This window comes from Symphalangus syndactylus, chromosome 13 (assembly GCF_028878055.3).
Source record: "Symphalangus syndactylus isolate Jambi chromosome 13, NHGRI_mSymSyn1-v2.1_pri, whole genome shotgun sequence".
In the NCBI taxonomy this organism is placed as follows: Eukaryota; Metazoa; Chordata; class Mammalia; order Primates; family Hylobatidae; genus Symphalangus; species Symphalangus syndactylus.
Genome location: NC_072435.2, coordinates 28,122,227 through 28,145,491, shown reverse-complemented (window position 1 = coordinate 28,145,491; position 23,265 = coordinate 28,122,227). Strand labels below are relative to the sequence as shown.

The 23,265-nt window shown below is 49.1% G+C and overlaps 1 protein-coding gene across 7 annotated transcripts; it reads right to left on the bottom strand.

Moving 5' to 3' along the window:
- Positions 1-1,999: 1,999 nt before the first annotated feature.
- Positions 2,000-13,325, bottom strand: IZUMO2 (IZUMO family member 2). Of its 7 annotated transcripts, none has more exons than XM_055238441.1 (7): positions 13,010-13,325; positions 12,787-12,861; positions 9,519-9,605; positions 9,255-9,275; positions 8,291-8,371; positions 4,021-4,147; positions 2,000-2,103 (listed from the first exon to the last, which is right to left on the bottom strand). In XM_055238441.1, the coding sequence occupies exons 1-7, from the start codon at positions 13,239-13,241 to the stop codon at positions 2,061-2,063; spliced, it is 666 nt and encodes a 221-aa protein (XP_055094416.1). In that variant the 5' UTR covers positions 13,242-13,325; the 3' UTR covers positions 2,000-2,060. The 7 variants fall into 7 exon arrangements, with proteins under 7 accessions (XP_055094416.1, XP_063471047.1, XP_063471044.1 ...); XM_063614977.1 differs by having other exon boundaries at positions 2,000-2,122; positions 4,021-4,175; positions 13,010-13,247; XM_063614974.1 differs by having other exon boundaries at positions 4,021-4,175; positions 13,010-13,247.
- Between the last annotated feature and the right edge of the window lie 9,940 nt (positions 13,326-23,265).

Below are 23,265 nucleotides of genomic sequence, written 5' to 3'. Positions count from 1 at the left end.
CCCCAACTGTTACTTTCTATTTGCTCTTCCTTCTACCTTTTCCCCACTACTGCTTTCGGAAAACACCTACTTTTCTTGCGAGAACAAGTTCTGACAGCCTCTCCTGCAGTAAACTTTCTCTGATTTCCACCGAGCTGAGGCGGAGCTGGCAATTAGCTCTTGGGTTCCCACAGGAACATCCCAGTATCTTATAGGGCTATGTGCTAACCGCTGTGTTGTAATTCTTTGTAACTGTCTGTCTCTCTCCCTCCAGTCTCATCACACTATAATTTATGTATGACTTAATTATCTGTTTATTCTGCACTTCTCCCAGGAAGTTTCCATGAAGTTGAGGAAGTGTCTGGACCTGCAGCATTAAGACGTTAAAACAAACACACCCCGGCCAGTTGCGGTGGCTCACGCCTGTAATCCCAGAACTTTGGGAGGCCGAGGCGGACGGATCACGAGGTCAACAGATCGAGACCATCTTGGCCAACATGGTGAAACCCCGTCTCTACTAAAAAAACAAAAATTAGCTGGGTGTGGTGGTGCGCACCTGTAGTCCTAGCTACTTGGGAAGCTGAGGCAGGAGAATCGCTTGAACTCGTGAGGTAGAGGTTGCAGCGAGCCGAGATCGCACTACTGCACTTCAGCCTGGGTGACAGAGCGAGACTCCGTCTCGAAAAAAAACAAAAAACACAAAAACCAAACCCATAACACTGCTCACTACTGGCCAAGCAAAAAGCATTTTGGGACCACTAGTTTGCGACCCTCAAAGTTGAGTTTTTCCCAGGTGCTGCAGTCCGGCTACCAGCTTCAGAGGTGCGCGTGAAGTGAAGCATCTCTGACGCATCTGCTGCAGCCACGTCCCCGGCCAGCGCACAGGTGACGGTGACGTAGCGCGCACCAGGAGGAGAGTCGTCATGGCAACTAGCGTTCCGTCTCCCGGCCACTTCCGCAGGAGACTGGAGCCGGCTCCCAGCGGAGGCGCGGAGTGAAAAGAGGAGGGAGAAAAAGAGGAGGGAGCATTTCTCAGATATAGAGAGGTCCAGACGTTAGAGCCTGGTTCCCGCGGACTTTCAGAGCGGAGTAAGTAAGCGCCAATGCCGCGTAGGACAGTCCGCCTGCGCAGGCTGAGGCCGTAAACTACCATTCCCAGAGTCCTTCCGGTTGCAGCCAGATCAATTTCAGAGGTTGGCGCCAGTGCTCCATCTTCAAAACTGCTCACTCAAGGCGCACCGTACTGCGCATGTGCTAAAAATGGTATCTTGGCAACGGATGGGGCTAGACCAACGAAGTCAAGGTTTCGACCAATCAGAAGTCGCGCTCGGCCGGGCGCGGTAGCTCACGCCTGTAATCCCAGCACTTTGAGAGGCTGAGGCGGACGGATCACTTGAGGTCAGGAGTTCGAGACCAGCCTGGCCAACATGGTGAAACCCTGTCTCTACTAAAAATACAAAAATTAGCTGGGCATGGTGGCGCACGCCTGTAATCCCAGCTACTGAGGAGGCTGAGGCAGGAGAATCGCTTGAAACCGGGAGGCAGAGATTGCAGTGAGCTGAGATCATGGCACTATACTCCAACCTGGGCGACAGAGCAGGACTCCGTCTCAAAAAAAAAAAAAAAAAAAGAAAGAAAGAAAGAGAAAGAAAAGAAAGAAAATGTATTCGACTCTAGTATTCAGGTGCACAGAGGGTGAAGAATTGTAGTTCAGATAGAGAAGAAAACCTGTACCTTCCACATTGACCACTGCTCTTCCTGTAACCATCCTCGAGGGTTACACTGAGTCATGTCCTTTCGGTTCCTTCCCAGAGGATAAGTGGTTGTCGCTTCAAACCCTTACAATATGCTGTCCATCCCTTTTGAAAGTCCAAGTCACTTCTACCTTGAATTAGGATAATGGGTGTCTACAGATGAGTGGGATCTGGTCCCAGCCTTTGAGGAGCACCCAGTCAGGTAGAGAAACAGAGCTGGACACCAACTAGGGGGAGGGTCCCCAGGAAACGGACAGAGACATTGATGGATTTGTCACCAATTTTATTAAATTTATTTTCCTTTCTCCTTACCCCCAAACCACCGTCCTACTGCAGCAGGAGTTTTCGGTTTTGTCTGTATGTACAAGCCCTGGTCAGAGAGAAAAAGCCTGTAGATTAGAATGAGAATTTCAGGCTCTTCCAGATCAAGGGACCCGTAACTTCCCTCCCCATAACTTTACTCCAATCGTTGGCCTGATTTGGCTCATCCAGTGACATCATGGGTATCTGGGCAGATTTTCAGGGTTCTCTGCCAATCGGAGTTGGTGAGGAGAGAGGAAAGAAGAGTTGGGACCAGGCGTGATGGTAAAATGTGGGAACAGAAAGAGTCCAAAAAGACAAGAGGAGACACAGGCAGAAACGGAGAGAGAGAAGGTAGAGACAGGGTATAGTGGAAGCAGGTATAGTGGGTTACGCTGTGTCCCCCACCCCAAAGATATATCCAAGTCCCAACTCCTAGGATCTGGGAATGTGACCTTAATTGGAAACGCGGTCTTTGGAGATGTAATTAAGTTAAGGTGACATGAGATTTAGGATGGGCCCTACATCTAAAGACAGGTGTCCTTAGAAGAGAAAGGAGAGGGAGATTTGAGATGGACATATAGGAAACAAAACCATGTGAAGACAGAGGCAGGGATTAGAAGGGAGCTAAGGAATGCCAGCAGCCACCAGCAGCTAGGACACAGGCATGGGGTGGATTCACTCTCAGAGGCTCCGGAAGGAACCAACTTTGCCAACCCCTTGATTTCAGACTTCTGCTTTCAGAACCCAGAGAATACATTTCTTTTGCTTTAAGTCACCCAATTTGTGGTGATGTTACAGCAGCAGTAGGATATGAATACACAGGGAGACAGAGAAATGAGGAGAGAGAGTTGGAAGAGAGGCTGAGCAAGTTCACAGTGAGAGCTAGCCTGCACAGGAGCACTCCCCATGCGCTAAGTGTTATTAAGGGCGTTCACTGGCCGGGCGCAGTGGCTCATGACTGTAATCCCAGCACTTTGGGAGGACGAAACGGGTGGATCACCTAAGGTCAGGAGTTTGAGACCAGCCTGGCCAACATGGCGAAACCCCGTCTCTACTGAAAATACAACAATTAGCCAGGCTTGGTGGTGGGCACCTGTAGTCCCAGCTACTCAGGAGGCTGAGGCAGAAGAATCGCTTGAACCTGGGAGGCGGCGGTTGCAGTGAGCCAAGGTCGCAAGATCGCGCCACTGCACTCCAGCTTGGGCCACAGAGCAAGACTCCGTCTCAAGAAAAAAAAAAAAGAGCGTTCACTGACTCAGTGATCACCACACCCCCCAGTGGGAGGTGATGGCATTACTCCCTTTCTGCATATGAAGAAACTGAGGCGTTAGGGAAAAGAGATTTAATTGGGCACTTGGAGGAGGCAGAGAGAGAGAAATTGAGACGGAGAGGGGAAGAGAGGGGCTGGAGAAGGGGCTGGGGGGGCACAAGCAGAAAGAGGCAGCAAGATAAGCTTAGAGGGGGAGAGGAAGGTGAGGGCCACTTCCTCCCTAGGCACAGGGCCTGGGGTCCATGGAAATGTTTTCACTGTAGTATCTTTAAAAGCCAGGAGAAGATAAATGAATATAACAACAGTAATTATGATGATGCATAGAACATAATGAAGCCAACTTGGATGATATTTGTCTTTCTACCAATGCATCCACAAAATATAATTTTTAGCGTTTTTTTTTTTTTTAAATGTAAGAAGAGGCCCACAAAGGCAAAAGTGCTGAGGACCCGAGAAAGTTGTAATGTGGCCCAGAGGTGGAGAAAAAGGAAAATGAGAAAGACGGACAGAAATACAGATGAGAGAAAGGTACGGGGGCAGGGGGCGGGAGGGAGAAGAGGGAGGAGAGAGACAGAGAGAGAAAAAGAGAGACAGAGACTAAAGTGACTGAAAAGGGGACTCCCAAAGTACACAGTGACCCATCCAGGGAGTCGCCATTTTTGAGGGGCCCAGTGGCTTCCACGGGGGACTGAGGAGGGGGCAAGGATGACTCACGAGACCACGATGACCACGAAGACAAAGACAGCCAGAGACACAGAAATGAGGATGCCCAACAGCGCCTGGTTCCTCGGGTATTTGCTGTCCATCTGATACTTCAGGGCCACGCGGGGTTGCCGGTCGACTGGGGCGGGTGGGGAAACAGCTCTGACCTCCAAGTCACCACCCCTCCTTAGCCTCATACCCACCCCACCTGTTCATTCAGCAGCCTGCGCAGGGGTGGGGGGGGGGGCGCTCTCTCTTCTTCCTGCTTGTTCCCTGCCCTCTCCTGGGGTCTGACTCTCCATTTGTCCATTCCTCTAATGCTCTGTCTCAGGCACCATTGTAGGCATTTGGGATATAGCCGGGAAGCAAACTGGCAAACTGGCCTCATGGAGTTGACAGTCCACCCCGCATATCACAGTTATCACAGTTACAGTGAGGAGCTAGTTCTAAAAGCATTTCATTTGATGGGATGGGGTGGGGTGGGGAGGACTTGGGAAGTCTGACTCAAAACCAAAAGATACAGATACAATGGTCAGGCATGGTGAGCTCACGCCTATAATCCCAGTACTTTGGGAGGCTGAGGCAGGGGGATCACTTGAGCCCAGGAGTTCAAGTGAGCATGGGCTGTGAGATCCTATCTCTACGAAAAAGAAAAAATTAGCTAGGTATGGTGGCACAAGCCTGTAGTCCTAGCAACTCGGGAGGCTGAGGTGGAAGGATTGCTTGAGCACAGGAGGTTGAGGCTGCAGTGAGCTGTGACTGTGCCACTACACCCCAGCCTGGGAGATGGAGCAAGACCCTGTCTCAGAAAACAAAACAAAACAAAAACAAAAACAAAAACAAAACAAAAACCAGAGACACCATGCACATGAGAGGGAGGTGCAAAATGCGAACAGTTTCACAAGATGAAAGTCTTAGTTGCTACATCTTAGCTGAAGGTGGCCTTGGGAGTTGCTTTCTGCATCTTCCACTTGCCTCCCACCACCAACTCTTTCCTTCTATCAGCAAAGCCTCTTGGCTTGACCTTCAAACTGTAGGCAGAATCCAGTCCACCTCCATGGCTACCAAGCGGGTCCAACCCCAGCCCACTGCTTCTCTTAGGGGGCTCCCTTGACTCCTCCTCCCACAGTTCCTCACATGGCCTCCAGGAGGCGCTGTTAAAACCTAAGTCGGCTCCCTCTGCACAGTGTCTTCCTGCTACTCCATGGCCCCCCATCTCAGAATAAAAGCTTAAGTTCTCACCATGCTCTCGCAAGCCCTGCACCATCTGGTTCCCACGGGACCCGGCCATTGTTCTAGCCACCCTACTATTCTCTTTCATTCACTCGGCTCTGGCCACACTGGCCTTCTCCTCCTTATTGCTTAATCATGTTGGATCTTTGCATGTGCTGTTCCCTCTGTCATTGACACTGTTCCCGTTGCTCGCTTACTTCCTTCAGCTTTCAAAAGTCACCTCTTTAGAGGGGCCCTACATCCGTATTTTCTAAAGTAGCAGCCTCCCCCAGGCACTATCTACCAAACCATTCTATTTTCATTAGAACACCATTGCCATCTGGATCAAGCCTGTTTATTTGTTCATGCAATTACCATCTAACCCAGTGGTTCTCAATTAGGGATAATTTTGTCGCTCAGGGGACATTTCTGATTGTCATAATGGGGAGGGAGATGCTACCGGCATCTGGTGGATCGAAGCTAGGGATGCCGCTAAACATCCCACAATAACCAGGACAGCCTCCCTAACAAAGAATGATCCAGCTCCAAATTTCAACAGTGCTGAGGTTGAGAAACCCTAGTCTAACCTCTGGCCCCATTAAAATGTGGGCTCCATGAGGGCAGGAACTACATCTGTCTCCCATTCCACTGTTTCTCAGTTTGGGTATCGTAGGGTGCTCAAAATATTTGTTGTCACCAAATACCAGCCAAAGGAAGCACATAGGCAAATCCAAAAGTGGGACACTCTATAGGACACACTCCCTTCTTTTTCAATGCTAATGTCATGGAGGGGAAAAAAAAAAAACTGATAAGAGAAACTGTTCCAGGCCGGGTGCAGTGACTCACGCCTGTAATCCCAGCACTTTGGGAGGTCGAGGTGGGCAAATCATTTGAGCCCAGGAGTTCGAGACCAGCCTGGCCAACATGGCAAGACCCAGTCTAAAAAAAAAAAAAAAAAAAACTGTTCTAGATTTTAAAAAGAAGAGAAAAACCTAACAATTGAATGATATAAGAAGTCCTTTCATTGGACCCTGGTTTGAACAAATCAACTGTGAAAAATATTCTGGGGACAATTAGGGAAGTTGACAGTGAGACCTGGAATTATTTGACATTGAGGAATCATTGCTAGGTTTGGTGGGTATGGGAACAACATTGTGGCTACTTAGGAAAATGTCATTATTTTTAGTGATACATGCTATGTATGGGGCATGGTGTCTGTGATTTCTTTTAAGATACTATGGCAAAGAATAAAGTAGGTGAAATAAATATGGAAGAATGTTAATTGTTAGGCTGGGCGTGGTGGCTCACGCCTGTAATCCCAGCACTTTGGGAGGCTGAGGCGGGCAGATCATGAGGTCAGGAGATCGAGACCATCCTGGCTAACACAGTGAAACCCTGTCTCTACTAAAAATACAAAAAATTAGCCGGGCGTGGTGGCGGGTAACTGTAGTCCCAGCTACTTGGGAGGCTCAGGCAGGAGAATGGTGTGAACCCGGGAGGTGGAGCTTGCAGTGAGCCGAGATCGCGCCACTGCACTCCAGCCTGGGTGACAGAGTGAAACTCCATCTCAAAAAAAAAAAAAAAAGAAAAAGAAAAAAAAAGAATGTTAATTGTTAACATAATTTGATAGCAAGTGCTACTTTTGAGATTATGATCAGAGAGGCCTGTCTGAGGAATTGACCTTTGAGACCCAAATAAAGTGAAGGAGTGATTGGAACAGTGTGACAGAGAGAGGGAACAGCATGTGAAAAGATCCAGCATGACTATTCAACCTGGATAGATATATGTGGATTTATTACACCTTTTTTTTTTTTTGGAGATGGAGTCTCGCACTGTTACCCAAGCTGAAGTGCAATGGTGTGATCTTGGCTCACTGTAGCCTCCACCTCCTAGATTCAAGTGATTCTCCTGCCTCAACCTCCTGAATAGCTGGGATTGCAGGTGCCCGCTACCACGCCAGGGTAATTTTTTGTATTTTGAATAGAGACGGGGTTTCACTATGTTGGCCAGGCTGGTCTCGAACTCCTGACCTTGTGATCTGCCTGCCACGGCCTCCCAAAGTGCTGGGATTACAGGCGTGAGCCACTGCATGTCCAGCCTCATTGTACTATTCTTTCTGCTATAAGAATATGTTTTTAGGCCGGGCGCGGTGGCTCACGCTTGTAATCCCAGCACTTTGGGAGGCCGAGGCGGGTGGATCATGAGGTCAGGAGATCGAGACCACGGTGAAACCCCGTCTCTACTAAAAATACAAAAAATTAGCCGGGCGTGGTGGCGGGCGCCTGTAGTCCCAGCTACTTGGAGAGGCTGAGGCAGGAGAATGGCATGAACCCGGGAGGCGGAGCTTGCAGTGAGCCGAGATTGCGCCACTGCACTCTAGCCTGGGCGACAGAGCGAGACTCCGTCTCAAAAAAAAAAAAAAAAAAGAATATGTTTTTTAGGCCGGGCATGGTGGCTTACGCCTGTAATCCCAGAACTTTGGGAGGCCGAGTGGATCACCTGAGGTCAGGAGTTTGAGACCAGCCTGGCCAACATGGTGAAACCCCATCTCTACTAAAAATACAAAAATTAGCCGGGTATGGTGGTGCACACTTGTAGTCCCAGCTACTTGGGAGGCTGAGGCAGGAGAATCACTTGAACCTGGGAGGGGGAGGTTGCAGTGAGCCAAGATCGTGCCATTGCACTCCAGCCTGGGCGAGACTCTATCTCAAAAAAAAAAAAAAAAAAAAGGATGTATGTTTTTTAGATTTGTGAATGAATGAATGACTGAATTCAGCACATCCTTCCAAATTCCCCAGGTACAGCAATGGCTAAGAATAAAATCTTTTTCTAGCACCTGCCATTCTGGTGCTAGGGGCATTCTAAAGTTCCAGGGAGTCTTTCCATTTAACAGATGGAGGAAAGTGAATTTCAGAATACAGAAGCAACTTCTGGGCTACACTCTAAGCAAATGGTTAGGGCAGGATTCGAGGCTGCATGTGGGAGCCTCGAAACCCGTATCTAGTGGGTCATGGCTGTCTTAATCTCTTGCACGCCTGTCCCGTGTCTTCCCCCACCCCCAGAAGCTTACCAAAGCAGTCCTTTTTGTGGATACACTTGGGACTGATCCTCTGGCAATGTAAACAGTCCAACACCTCTTCTTTTAGCAAGCCTAGCAAGGGGAAAGGGAGAAGTAAGACAAGGGCAGATATCAGAGGACCGGCAAGGGTGGGAAGGAAGAAGGAGAAAGAGGAGATGGGATCCCTTGGCTTCTCCTAAATTTCATAGGTCCCACTGCTCAGCAGAGGAACTGAGCAAAATGCACTGACAATTCACATAAAAAATAATTGTTATATAATCATTGAAGAGTTAAATTCAGTTGCAGTCATCAACATTCTGTTTGTGGACATTTAATTAAACATTTGTTAATTCTGAGTTTGCACTTTTCTTTTTCTAATTTGGAGCCTCCTTTGCAGACACTGGTGAGATGTCTCCTCTTTGGGCGCACTGCCTCCTCCTTTACTGGTGCATACAGGAGGACTACATTTCCCAGGGTGCCTTTCAGTAAATTGTGTCCATGTGACCTAGTCCTGGCCAATGGAAAGTGAGCAGGATCATGTGTGCCCCTTCCAGGCTTGGCTATAAAACTCTCAGTGTGAGTGCTATTGCTTTTCCGTTTGAAGCATGCTTAGAAGCTACCATGTGTGTATAGCCTGGATCCTTGAGTCACCAACCTGGACTGCCACTCAACTGTCAATGAAATTTGGGTGAAAGAAAAATAAACCTTTGTTGTGTTAAACCACTGAGATGTGAGGGTTTATTTGTTAATACAACATAGCCTACCTTATGATGACTTACATACCTTCAAAATGTTGTTTTGCAGATAGTCATTATTTTCATAAATCTTTAAAAAGCAAATCTCCCTAGATACCATGGCTTTGGGGTAAGGGAACTGCCAAATGGAGTAAGGAGTGGTAACCGGGTTTGATTTGGGGAGACAGGGTGAAGGGGGTTAGGAGGGCAGAGAAGGGAGAGATAGACGATCCAGAACTCACGGCAAAGTTTGGGGTTGCAGGCTGCAAGAGAAAATTGCTGAGGTGAATTAAATTGGGATGGCAACTTGATAATTTAATTGGAAAGGGATCAGGAGAGCAGGTAAGGGGTGAGGCTGGGAAAGGAGAGAAGGGAAGATTGGGGAGAGATGAAGAAGGCTGAGTTATAGGGGAGGTGAAGAAGGAGTTTGGGAGAAAAAGTGATAAAAGGGGATCAAGAGATCAAGGGAGAAGGGGAGAGGGGATTGGTGGAGAGATATGCTGCACCTTTTAATTCATATGAAATTAAAACTTTCTTGAGTTCCTTGATCACACTCGCCCTGAGGGTCACCAGCTCCTCTAGCAGAGGCTCATCTGAGGACAGAAAGAGATCTCTGTGGGGCGGGAGGCACACAGAAAGCCCACCCCACTACCTGCAGCTTCCAGGAGAAGAGATGAGGAAGCTCCTCTTCATTTATAAGGGGTAACCAAGACCAGGATTACTAAGGGTCCCCTGGGCAAATCTATGGCCGGGGAGATCCTGCATCTATATTCTGATTCACTGTGGGGCCTAGGGAAAGCCACCCTTCGTTGGCCTCACTTTCCTCATCTGGAAGTGGATTTGATCTCTCTTCTCCTCTTCTTTTTTTTTCTTTTAGAGACGGAGTCTCACTCTGTTGCCCAGGCTGGAGTGCAGTGGTGTGATCTCAGCTCACTGCAACCTCAGCCTCCCAAGTTCAAGCGATTCTCCTGCCTCAGCCTCCCAAATAGCTGGGATTACAGGCATGTGCCACCACGCCTGGCTAATTTTTTTGTATTTTTAGTAGAGACGGGGTTTCGCCATGTTGGCCAGGCTGGTTTCAAACTCCTGACCTCAGGTGATCCTCCCACCTTGGCCTCCCAAAGTGCTGGGATTACAGGCGTGAGCCACCGCACCCAACCACGTCTTTTTTGTGTCTACACTCACTCCTTCATGATTTCAATCCATATGGCTTTATATATTATCTAGACTTGCACTGTCCAGTGTGGTAGCCACTAGCCACACATGGCTACTGAACACTTGAAATGGGCTAATCTGAATTGAGATGTGCTGTAGGTATAAAATGTACACTGGATTTTAAAGACATTGTGCAAAAACCTGTAAAATATATTGATAATTCCTATGTGGACTGCATGTTGAAATGGTGATATTTTATATATTGGGTTAACTAAAATATATTATCAAAATTAATTTCACCTGTTTCTATTTACCTTTTTAAAAATGTGGCTACTAGATTTTTTTTTTTTTTTTTTTTTGACACGGAGTTTTGCTCTTGTCGCCCAGGCTGGAGTGCAATGGCGTTATCTCTGCTCACTGCAACCTCTGCCTCTGGGTTCAAGTGATTCTCCTGCCTCAGCCTGAGTAGCTGGGATTACAGGTGCCCGCCACCACACCTGGCTAATTTTTGTATTTTTAGTAGAGACAGGGTTTTACCATGTTGGCCAGGCTAGTCTTGAATTCCTGACCTCAGGCGATCCACCTGTCTCGGCATCCCAAAGTGCTGGGATTACAGGCATGAGCCACCGTGCCCGGCTGCTATTAGAAAATTTAAAATTGCATATGTGACTCCTATTTGTGGCTGACATTCTATTTCTATTGGATGGTGCTGTTCTATACGCAGATGCCCCCCACATTTCTATTACTGGCCCAGAGGGCTCACTGAAGGTGGGATTCATATACCCAACTATCTGGTCAAGATCTCCAATTGGATGCTAAGAGGCATCTCAAACCCACTAAGTCCAAAACTGAACCCTTGTTATTCTCCTCCAGACCTACTCCCAACCTCCCAGTCTACTCCATCTTAGTAAATAGATGTGTCACGATTCTAATTGCTCAATTCACAATCCTTGGTGCTATCTTTGACGCCTTTTTCTTTTTCTTTTTTTTTTTTTTTGAGACGGAGTTTTGCTCTTGTTGCCCAGGCTGGAGTGCAATGGCGCGATATCAGCCCACCGCAACCTCCGCCTCGTGGGTTCAAGCAATTCTCCTGCCCAGCCCCCTGAGCAGCTGGGATTACAGACATGCGCCACCACAGCCGGCTAATTTTGTATTTTTAGTAGAGACGGGGTTTCTGCATGTTGGTCAGGCTGGTCTCGAACTCCTGACCTCAGGTGATCCATCGTCCTCAGCCTCCCAAAGTGCTGGGATTACAGGCATGAGCCACCGCGCCTGGCTGACGCCTTTCTTTTTTTTATATCCCAGTGCAATTCGTCAGCATGACTGGCAACAAATCCTGTTTGTTCAATATTCAAAACACCCATTCCCTCCCCTTAACTCTAAGATCTCATCTTCCACAGGGACAATGTCGCCCTCTCACTTCACTCTGGCCTTCTTGGATGTTCTGTGAATATGCCAAACATAGTCCCATCTCAGGGATTCCACCAGCTGTTCTTTCTGCCTGTACCCTTCTACCCCTAGACCCCCTCATGGCTGCTTCCCTCTCGCCTTCAGGTCTTTTCTCACATGCCCCTTTTTAAGGGACATCTTTTTTGGATGCCCTACTTTAAGCTGCAATCCCCACCCCTACTCACAGCACTTGCTATTCTGTGGTCCCTGCTTTATTTTTTTTCCTCCTTAGCATCTCCCTCCATTTGACATATTTTATTGGGCAATAAAGGATTAACTGAGCAGGCCTGGGTTGTCCCAACCCTGCACATCCCCTGCCCCCGCCCAAAAAAAAAAATTTGGCTCTTGCCTGGCTCACGGAAGGTAACCTCTATTTCCTTGGAATATCCTGCTTGTTAAGAATATCTTGGTTTGGCCAGGCATGGTGGCTTACGCCTATAATCCCAGCACTTTGGGAGACCGAGGCGGGCAGATCGCTTGAGGTCAGAGTTTGAGAACAGCCTGGCCAACATGGTGAAACCCCATCTCTACTAAAAATACAAACTAGCCGGGCATGGTGATGGGCGCCTGTAATCCCAGCTACTCGGGAGGCTGAGGCAGGAAAATTGCTTGAACCCAGCAGGCGGAAGCTCCAGTGAGCAGAGATCGTGGCACTGCACTCCAGCCTGGGTGACAGGGCAAGACCGTCTCAAAAAATAAAAATAAATAAGTAAATAAAAGAGTATCTTGGTTTATGACCAAGTGCAGCGGCTCACACCTGTAATCCCAGCACTTTGGGAGGCTGAGACAGGAGGATTTATTGAGGCCAGGAGTTTGAGACCAGCCTGGGCAATATAATGAGACCCCGTCTCTACAAAAAGTTAAAAAATAAAAAATTTGCCAGGTGTGGTGGCACACACCTGTGGTCCCAGCTACTTGGGAGGCTGAGGCGGCAGGATCGCTGGAGCCCTGGAGGTCGAGGCGGCAGGATCGCTGGAGCCCTGGAGGTCGAGGCTGCAGTGAGCTGTGATGGTGCCACTGCACTCCAGCCGGAGCGACAGTGAGGCTCTGCCTCTTAAAAAAAAAAAAAAAAAAAAAAAAAAGGCTACATTACATGCGTGTGGCTCTTATTTTTATATTCAAGGGAGGTGGAGAGGAGTGCTGGAGAAGGCGTTCCCTCGTCTCTCCTACCTTTCAGAGAGTTACCCATTAAGTGCTGCGTCTGGTTCTTGACGAAGGACGCCACAAGGTCCAGTTGATTTGTCTCTGGGGGAGAAGGGAGAGGACACTTCAGTGGGCCCCCCGAAGAGCCAAGTGACCTCGCCGCCTCCAGGCCTGGCCTCGACCCCTCTTGTGGGCGTGGTCTCCGGCATCCCTCGCCCAGCCCCGCTGCCCAACTTCTCCCAGCACGCACCCACTTTCCCCACAAACACGTTCAGCGCGTAGTCCCGGAAGAAAGGCCCCTCCATGCCCATGAGCACTGCTCCGGCGCGCGCCTGCAGCTGCTCCAACTGGAAGCGACTGGGGATGAGGGCGGAGCGCAGGTGACTCAGGGCCTCCAGCACCAAGGGGTCGCACTGCAGGCAGCCCCAGCCTCCGGGGTCGCCCAGGCCCGAGAGCAGCAGAAGGGTCAAGGCCAGAGGCATGGCGGGGCCTTTGTGACGTCACAGAGAGAGCCCAGCCTGCCCCGCCTCCCAGGCTAGGGCGCGGTCAAGAGGCCCAGGGAGCATTAGAGTGTTACAGGCACGTGTTAGCTGAGCACCTGCTATGTGCCAGGCACGGTTCTAGAACCCAGAGAGAGAGTCAAGAAAAAACAGCCTCTGCTCTACCCCTCTTGGAACTTACTAATTCCTCTTAAATTTATTCATTCAACACATATTGTTTTATTTTATTTATTTATTTATTTTTTCCTGAGACGGAGTCTCACTCTGTCACCCAGGCTGGAGTGCAGTGGTGTGATCTCGGTTAACTGCAACCTCTGCCTCCCAGATTCAAGCGATTATCCTGCCTCAGCCTCCCAAGTAGCTGGGACTACAGGCGCCCACCACCACCTCTGGCTAATTTTTTATTTTTGGTAGAGACGGGGTTTCATCATGTTGGCCAGGCTGGTCTCAAGCTCCTGACCTCAGGTGATCCGCTCGCCTCGGCGTCCCAAAGTGCTGGGATTATAGGTGTGAGCCACCACATCCGGCCCACATATTGTTTTTTTTTTGTTTTGAGACAGAGTCTTGCTCTGTCACCCAGGCTGGAGTGCAGTGGTGCGATCCCGGGTCACGGCAAGCTCTACCTCCCAGGTTCAACCTGTTTTTGTGCCTCAGCCTACCGAGCTGGGGTTACCGTGCCACCACCCGGTTAATTTGTGTGTGTGTGTATATATATATATATATATATGTGTGTGTGTGTGTATATATATATGTATGTATATATATGTATGTATATATGTATGTATATATGTATGTATATATATGTATACATATATATGTATGTATGTATATATGTATACATATATATGTATGTATGTGTGTGTGTGTGTATATATATATATATATAGAGAGAGAGAGATGGAGTCTCACTCTGTGTCACAGGCTGGAGCTCAGTGGTGCGATCTCAGCTCACTGCAACCTTTGCCTCCCAGGTTCAAGAGATTCTCCTACCTCAGCCTCGTGTGTAGCTGGGATTACAGGCATGTGCCAACACACCCAGCTGATTTTTGTATTTTTAGTAGAAACGGGGTTTCACCCTGCTGGTCAGGCTGGTCTGGAACTCCTGACCTGAAGTGATTCACCCGCCTCAGCCTCCCAAAGTGCTGGGATTACAGGCCACCGCGTTCAACCTTACATGCAACACATATTTATTTATTGAACACCTACTATGTGCCAGGTGCTGTTCAAGGCCCCCAGAGCTAGAGCTGAGAAAAACAAAAGGTTCTTGTGCTTGTGGTACTTAAATTAATTAACTCAACAAATATTTATTGAGCACCTACTATGTGCCAGGCGCCAGAGATAGACTGACATAAGACGAACACAATCTGTGCTCATAGAGTTCAGGCTACCAGGGGTGGGAGCAAGCGGCAGGAAGAGAAACGTAAAACCTGGTACACAGATGGGTAACCGAAATAATGACAAACTGTATTACCTGCTGGGAAGCAAATACACAGTGCGATACAGTTAAGAGAGTTCCTTGAGACCAGGAGGTGGGGTCTGGTTCCCTGCTGTAGTCCAGCGCCTAGCATGTACTAGGTGTTCAACAGATATTTAGCAAATCAATGAATCCACAAGGGAGGGTATGCTGAGGGAAGGGCACTTTGTTTTTCCCTGCAATTTTCATCTTGAAAGTTTTAAAATCTGGAGAACAGTTGCAAGAATGGCCCAATAAACACTCAGATATGACTTCACATTTTGCATTCGCTGTATCTCTCTATATATGTAGATGAATTTAATATCAATTTAATCATATTCAACTAAAAGACATTATAATAGTATACAGAAATATAGCAAATGTCAAAATAATATATTAATATATAGTTAAATATCAATTCAGAGAGATTACATTAATTAAGACTAAATATTATTACTACGTGGAGGGAGAGAGGAGGAGAGAGACAGAGTAGGAGAGGGCAGTTGTCTTATTAATAGTTTAGGTGCTATAACAAAACACCACAGACTGGGTGGCTTATAAACAACAGAATTTATTTCTTGCCATTCTGGAGGCTGGAAATCCAAGATCAGAGCGCCAGCAAGGTCGGGTTCTGGTGGGGCTCTCTTCTTGTATCCTCACATGGCAGAAAGAGGGTGAGAGGACTCTCTGGGTTCCCTTTTTTATTTTTTAATTTTTGAGATGGAGTCTTGCTCTTGTCATCCAGGCTGGAGTGCAATGGCACAATCTCAGCTCACTGCAACCTCCACTTCCCAGGTTCAAGCGATTCTCCTGCTTCAGCCCCCTGAGTAGCTGGGACCACAGGCGTGTGCCACCACGCCCGGCTAATTTTTGAATTTTTAGTAGAGATGGGGTTTCGCCATGTTGGCCAGGCTGGTCTCGAACTCCCGACCTCAAGTGATCTGCACCCCCTTCGGCCTCACAAAGTGCTGGGATTACCAAGTGTGAGATCAGGCCACAAGGAGGTGCTCACACCCAAGTGAAATTCTCTCTGCTCCCGGACTGAGAGTCAGGGCCTTGCTGCCCATGCCTAGCTTTCTTAGGATCATCCAGTTGTCTACCTAATGCTGTGGGGGCCATCATTTGAAAAATGAACCTGAGATATTAACGTGTGCATCCTTTTCCTCACCCCCTATTACCATCTGCCTTTCAGGCAGGGAGTCAAGGGGCTGTTGTTTGACCTAAGAAGGGGTGGCCAGAATGGGATGAGAAGGCCGCTCATTCCTCAGCTTCAAGCCCCAAACCCTCAGGCCCGGGCGTGAGGCAGGAAGGCCTGGGATGCAGAACCGGTTTTGTTTATCGGGTTCGGCCATGCTAATTTGGTAACACGTAAGTTAAATGAACTATCATCAGATTTCACACCCCAGCAAAAGTGGCTGGGGAAGTTCCCACACTCGCCCTCCAGGCGCACAGATGTCCATCACCGTGTTGTTGGCGGCACTGGGAGGCAAAGGAAAGCTGGATGTCCTCACTGGGGAGGTGGGTCGCCGGTGTACAGGACCCTGCAAGCAGCTAGAAGAACAGACGAGCCTCTCCACACCATGCCATGAATGGATCCAAGTGAAAACAGCAAAGAGCAAAACAAAGCAAGCAAACAAACAAAAAACCCACAGTGAAACCTACAACTCAACACCATTGATGTAATTTTTTTTTTTTTTTTTTCTGGAGACAAGGTTCTCCCTCTGTCGCTCAGGCTGGAGTGCAGTGGCAGGATCTCAGCTCACTGCAGCCTCAGCCTCCTGGGCTCAAGTGATCATCCTGCCTCAGGCTCCCACATAGAATAGAAAAAGAAATAGCCGGGTGTGGTGGCGTGTGCCTGTAGTCCTAGCTACTTGGGAGACTTAAGTGGGAGGATCGCCCAAACCTGGGAAATCGAGGCTGAAGCGAGCCATGCCTCGCGACTGCACTCCAGCCTGGGGCAGAGAGCAAGACCCTGTTTCAAAAAATGAAAAGGAAAAGAAAACGATGATATGTTTGTTCATTTGTTTATTTTGAGACAGAGTTTTGCTCTGTCGCCCAGGCTGGAGTGCAGTGGCACGATCTCAACTCACTGTAATCTCTGCCTCCTGGGTTCAAGCGGTTCTCCTGCCTCAGCCTCCTGAGTAGCTGGCACCACGGGTGTGCGCCATCACACCTGGCTAATTTTTGTATTTTTGTATTTTTTTTTTTTTTTTGAGACAGAGTCTCAATCTGTTGCCCAGGCTGGAGTGCAATGGCATGGTCTCGGCTCACTGCAACCTCTGCCTCCCGGGTTCAAGTGATTCCCTTGCCTCAGCCTCCTGAGTAGCTGGGACTACAGGCGCGCGCCACCACACACAGCTAATTTTGTATTTTTAGTGGAGATGGGGTTTAACTATGTTGGCTAGGCTGGTCTTGAACTCCTGACCTTGTGATCCACCCACCTCGGCCTCCCAAAGTGCTGGGATTACAGGCATGAGCCACTGCGCCCGGCCAATTTTTGTATTTTTAGTAGACACGGGTTTCACCATGTTGGCCAGGCTGTTCTCAAACTCCTGGCTTCAAGTGATCTGCCACCTTGCCTCCCAAAGTGCTGGGATTACAGTTGTGAGCCACCACGCCCAGCTGAAAAGGACTATATGTTTTATGCTCATCTGAGTTTGTGACTGTACAAAGTTGTGCCTGCTGCTCTAATATTTCCAGAGGGTTTGGGGGGCTTTGTGAACCTCATGAAGTAATGTACATACACGTGTGTGTATTGCCAGAATGAAGGCATACCTTATCTCATTTCGTCCACTCGAAATTTGGCTGATGTGGATTCGGAGGCAGAGCAGGGACAGTCTACTCGTGTGAGGTCACGCAGGTAGAGACAGAGACAGATGTGGGGCCAGGCAGGCAGCCAGAGGTCCCCAGGCTGCAAAGCCCTGCTGAGTGACACTAATGGCCTGATTTGGCGTTGGTGTGCAGCAGGCGGAAAAGAATGTCTGGGAAATGGTTAGAGGGATTTGGCTTCAAGCCCAGCGGAGGGGGGAATTAGAGGAGGTGGTTCCAGCGTAGGGGGGTGGGGTGAGGGGTGTTTTCTCACCATCCACTTCCCATGTCCAGCCCCCTCCCTAGTACACGTGGTGTGGCTACAAAAATGGTCACCTGTTCTCATGCACAGCTGTGGGAGGGCAGACAGGGACAGCCACGTTGGAAAGCTGTCAGGCTCTATGCAGGCTGGCCATGTGCACATCCCTTCCTCCACATGCACACACAGGAAATGGGGCACACATCCGCCAGGGCACACAGACACGAATCCCCTTGGCAGCATCCTTTGTAAGGAGCTCAAGGTGGAGACAGCCCAAATATTCGTCAACGGGAAGACTCGCTAGATAAACCCACTGTGGCGTGTTCCTCGGATGGAAACCCGCACGGCAGTGGGATGATGATCTAGCTGCCCACAAACGTCCCTGGGGCATCATTCAAACGTGATGTTGAGCAAAAGCAGAAACCAAGGACGACGTGATCTGCAATTCCTTCTCTTTTTTTTTTTTTTTTTTTTGACAGAGTCTCGCTCTGTCGCCCAGGCTGGAGTGCAGTGGCGTGATCTCGGCTCGCTGCAAGTGATCCGCCGCCCGGGTTCAAGCGATTCTTCCGCCTCAGCCTCCCCAGTAGCTGGGACTACAGGCGCCCACCACCACGCCCAGCTAATTTTTTGTATTTTTAGTAGAGACGGGGTTTCACTGTGTTAGCCAGGATGGTCTCGATCTCCTGACCTCGTGATCTGCTCGCCTCAGCCTCCCAAAGTGCTGGGATTACAGGTGTGAGCCACCGCGCCCGGCCAATCTGCAATTCCATTGATGGAAAGTTCAGAACAGGCAAAGGCATGGGATGGAGCCACAGCTGCATGCTCACCTGACCTGCGGTCTCTGCAAGGACAGTGATGATGGGAAAGTGAGGAGAGAGGTTTTCTCTGCAGGGACAAGGGGGCTCTGACTGGGCCGCCTTCTGAGGGGCCTTGAGTTTCTGTTTCATTTTGTAGGACAGGGCTTCATTTTATGTTCATTGATGAAACTGCTTGTTCTGGTTTTTGTGTTTTTTGTTTTGTGTTTTTTTGAGATGGGGTCTCACTATGTTGCCCAGGCTGGAGTGCAGTGGCATGATCTCGGCTCACTGCAACCTCCGCCTCCCGGGTTCAAGTGATTCTCCTGCCTCAGCCTCCTGAGTAGCTGGGACTACAGGCATGTGCCACCACACCTGGCTAATTTTTGTATTTTTAGTAGAGACGAGGTTTTACCGTGTTGGCCAGCATGGTCTCGATCTCTTGATCTTGTGATCCGCCCACCTCGGCCTCCCAAAGTGCTGGGATTACAGGCGTGAGCCACCACGCCTGTCCTACAGCCTCCTTTTTTAAGGCTGAATAATATTCCGTTGTATGGATGGGCTACACTGCGTGCATTCATTCATCGGTCGATAGATACGTGGGTTGCTTGCACATTGTGTTCTGCATTCTTTTCTGGATGTGTGTTATATTTCACACACACAAAAACTTTAAAATAACATGCTTTGTTATTTGCATGGCCTGGGATTGACTGGCACCCCAAGGCAGAGGCGGGGCCCATGACCTGCCCTGTGGGGCACTTCTCACCTAGTTCAGTGACTCTCACACCCACGGGTGGGGCACGGTCACACCCACACTTCCTCTCACTCCATCACCAGCACCGAGGGGTGACATGGGCTCTGCTCACACACTGGTCCTGGAGGCTGCCCCTCAGGCCAGAGTCCCCACACCCTCCCGAGGCCCAGGGGTTCTCTGTATGCTGCTTGTCTCCATCACCTGCTCTCTGGACGGAAAACTGGGGTGTGAGGTGACCACAGGCTGTCTGCCCCCAGCCAATCCTAACTGTCCCTCTTGTTCCTCAAACTCTATCACTCGCTCTGTTTTCTCTTATGCCTCCGTCTCTGCCTCTTTCTCTCTCTCTCTCTCGGTCTCTGTCTCCTCCACGGGTGTCTGTCTCTCTCTCTCTCTGGGTCTCTGTCCCCTCCCCCCTCTGGGTCTCTATTCCCCTGTCTCTCTCTGGGTCTCTGTCCCCCTCTCTTTGGGTCTCTGTACCACTTCTCTCTGGGTCTCTGCCCTCCCAGTCTCTCTGAGTCTCTTTTTTCCCTCTCTTTCTCTCTGTCCCTCTCTCTCAGGGTCTCTGTCCCCATCTCTCTGGGTGTTTGTCCCCTTCCTCTCTGGGTCTCTGTCCCCCTTTCTCTGGGTCTCTGTCCCCCCAACCCTCTGGGTCTCTGTCCCTCTCTCTATCCCTCTCTCTCTGGGTCTCTGTCTCCCTCTCTCTCTCTGAGTCTCTGTCACCCTCTCTCTGGTTCTCTGTCCCCCTCTCTCTGGGTCTCTATCCCCTGTCTCCTATCTCTGCCCCCTCCCTGTGTCTCAGTGCTTTGTCTCCTTTTTCCTGTCTTGCTCCTCCCTCCCTCCCTCCCTCCCTCTGTCCCTCCCTCCCTCCCTCCCTTCATTCCTTCTTTCCTTCCTTCCCTCCCTCCCTCTCTCCCTCCCTTCTTTCCCTCCTTCCCTCCCTTCCTTCTCTCCTCCCTTCCTTCCTTTCCTGTTGCCTGCCTGCTTTTCAAACTCTGAGAGCCCCATATTCTGTGTGACATTGGGCAGGAGGCTTCCTCTCTTTGTCCCTCAGTTTCCTCACTGCACCATCGCACTCACTGGGCTGACGTGAAACTGAAGGGAATCACTGTGTGTTCTGGACACCTGGTATTTAGCAAATGCTGAACCAAACCCACGGCCCACATGGGTTGAGAGTGTGGACTCTGTGCCAGGCCACATGCCAAGGCCTGGCACCTTCTTTCATCCTCACTGTGTGCTGTAAGAGAAGCAATGGCATTGTCCCTGTCTACAGATGAGGATGATGAGGTTGTACAACTTGCCCCAAATTGGACAGTGAGTAGGAGGCAGGGCGAGAACTTGAACTGGGGCTGCCCGGCCTCAGAGCCTGTGCTCTAACCCTACGCTGTGAGGGTTTCATATTGGCTGTTATGTGTATCGGTAAATCGGGATTTCCCAACCTCAGCGCTACTGACGTTTGGGGCTGGATGATCCGTCCTTGTAGGCCCCAACCTGTGCACGGTATAGGATGTGGGCAGCATCTCTGGCCTTTACTCACTAAATGCCAGCAGCACCCTCACTCCCAGCTGTGACAACCATAGATGTCCGTAGATAATGCCGAAAGTCCCCCATCTGTGAATCACTGTATTCAACACAGTGTGCAGGATCAAGAATACACGGTCCTGGCCGGGCGCGGTGGCTCACGCCTGTAATCCCAGCACTTTGGGAGGCTGAGGCGGGCAGATCACGAGGTCGGGAGATCGAGACCATCCTGGCTAACAAGGTGAAACCCCGTCTCTACTAAAAATACAAAAAAAAAAAAAAAATAGTCGGGTATGGTGGCGGGCGCCTGTAGTCCCAGCTACTCGGGAGGCTGAGGAAGGAGAATGGCGTGAACCGGGGATCGTGCCACTGTACTCCAGCCTGGGGGACAGAGTGAGACTCCATCTCAAAAAAAAAAAATACATAGGCCATCGAGGACTTAACCAAAATAAAAAAATCTGAAGTCCTTTGGGCTTCAGAAAACACCATCCAGAAACTGAATGGACAACTATATAATATAAAAATATATTTACAACCAGGCGCTCACGCCTGTAATCCCAGCACTTTAGGAGGCCGAGGTGGGTGGATCATTTGAGGTCAGGGGTTTGGGAACAGCCTGGCCAACATGGTGAAACCCTGTCTTTACTAAAAATACAAAAATTAGCTGGGTGCGGTGGTGCACGCCTGTCGTCTCGGCTACTTGGGAGGCTGAGGCAGGAGAATTGCTTGAACCCAGGAGGCGGAGGTTGCAGTGAGCCGAGATTGCACCATTGCACTCCAGCCTGGGCGGCAAAGCAAGACTCTGTCTCAACAAAAAGAAAAATTAAAAAAAAAAAAAAAAAAAAAAGAAGAGAAAATGCTCTGGAATTAGATAGTGGGGATAGTTGCGCAACCATATGAATATACTAAAACCCACCGAATTGCACATGTTAAAATGGTGAATTTTATGGCATGTGAATTATATTTTTAAAAAAATTTAAAAGGTAGTTGTTTTTTTTTTAAAGAGTGTGGGCTGTAGCGTCAGGATCCCAGCTTTGTCCCTTACGAACTGTGCGACCTGCGCATATTCCCCCGTACCTCAATGTCCTCATCCGTAAAATGAAGACAACATTGGCATCTCTACAATAGTTTCGCTGTGAGGGGCAAATGGGATGATGAATTTAAAGTCCTTGTACACAGACATCGTTCCGTAAATGTGAGCTGGGAGCACAGAGGTATGGCCTGTGAGATACCTGAGAATTCTGTTTGGTGAGAACTCAGCTCACATCCTCTCTCCGACTAGTCCCTGGCCCCAACCTGCCCCCAGCCCCCCTCCCAGCCAGGAAAGTTTTATACTGTATGCATGCACTACTTTGGACCAAAATCTAGGGCCTTTTTTTTCTTTTCTTTTTTTTTTTTTTGAGACAAGAGTCTGGCTCTGTCGCCCAGGCTGGAGTCCAGTGGCATGATCTCAGCTCACTGGAATCTCTGTCTCCCAGGTTCAAACGATTCTCCCACCTCAGCCTCCCAAGTAGCTGGGACTATAGGCATGTGGCACCATGCCCGGCTAATTTTCCGTATTTTTAGTAGAAATGGGGTTTTACCACATTGGCCAGGCTGGTCTCGAACTCCTGACCTCAGGTGATCCACCCACCTTGGCCTTCTAAAGTGCTGGGATTACAGGTGTGAGCCACTGTGGCCGGCCTCTAGAGCTTTAATTTTTTTTTTTTTTTTTTTTAGAGATGGGGTCTCACTATGTTGCCCAGGCTGGTCTTGAACTCATGGCCTCAAGTGATCCTCCCACCTTGGCCTCCCAAAGTGCTAGGATTACAGGCTTGAGCCACTGTGCCTGGCCAGGGCTTATTTTATGGCACAACACTGCATAGGAGAGAAAAATCTTAACGATTGTAAGGCATCATGCAATTATGAAAAGCTAATTATTTTCTATATCAAAGGTTACAATCTCAACCTAAAAAAAACCCAGTCATGCAACATGCAGTAAATATTTGACATAATGAGTGTCTAGATGTGCTTTTGAGTTGTAGAGCTGTTTGGCTGTTAAAAGTACATTCAGCCTGGTGGCTCACGCCTGTAATCCCAGCACTTTGGGAGGCTGAGGTGGGTAGATCTTGAATCTAGGAATTTGAGACAAGCCTGGGCAACACAGGGAGACCCTGTTTCTACCAAAAAAAAAAAAAAAAAAAAAAAAAAAAAGCTGGATGTGGTGGCTCACAGCTGTGTTCCCAGCTACTTGGGATGCTGAGGTGGGAGAATCCCTTGGGCCTGGGAGGTCAAGGCCGCGGTGAGCCATGATCACACCACTGCACTCCAGCCTGGGTGACTGGGTGAGATCCTAACTCAAAAAGGAAGAAAAGAGAAAAGGAAAAAAGGGAGGAAGGAAGGAAGGAAAGAAGGAAGGAAGGAAGGAAGGAAGGAAGGAC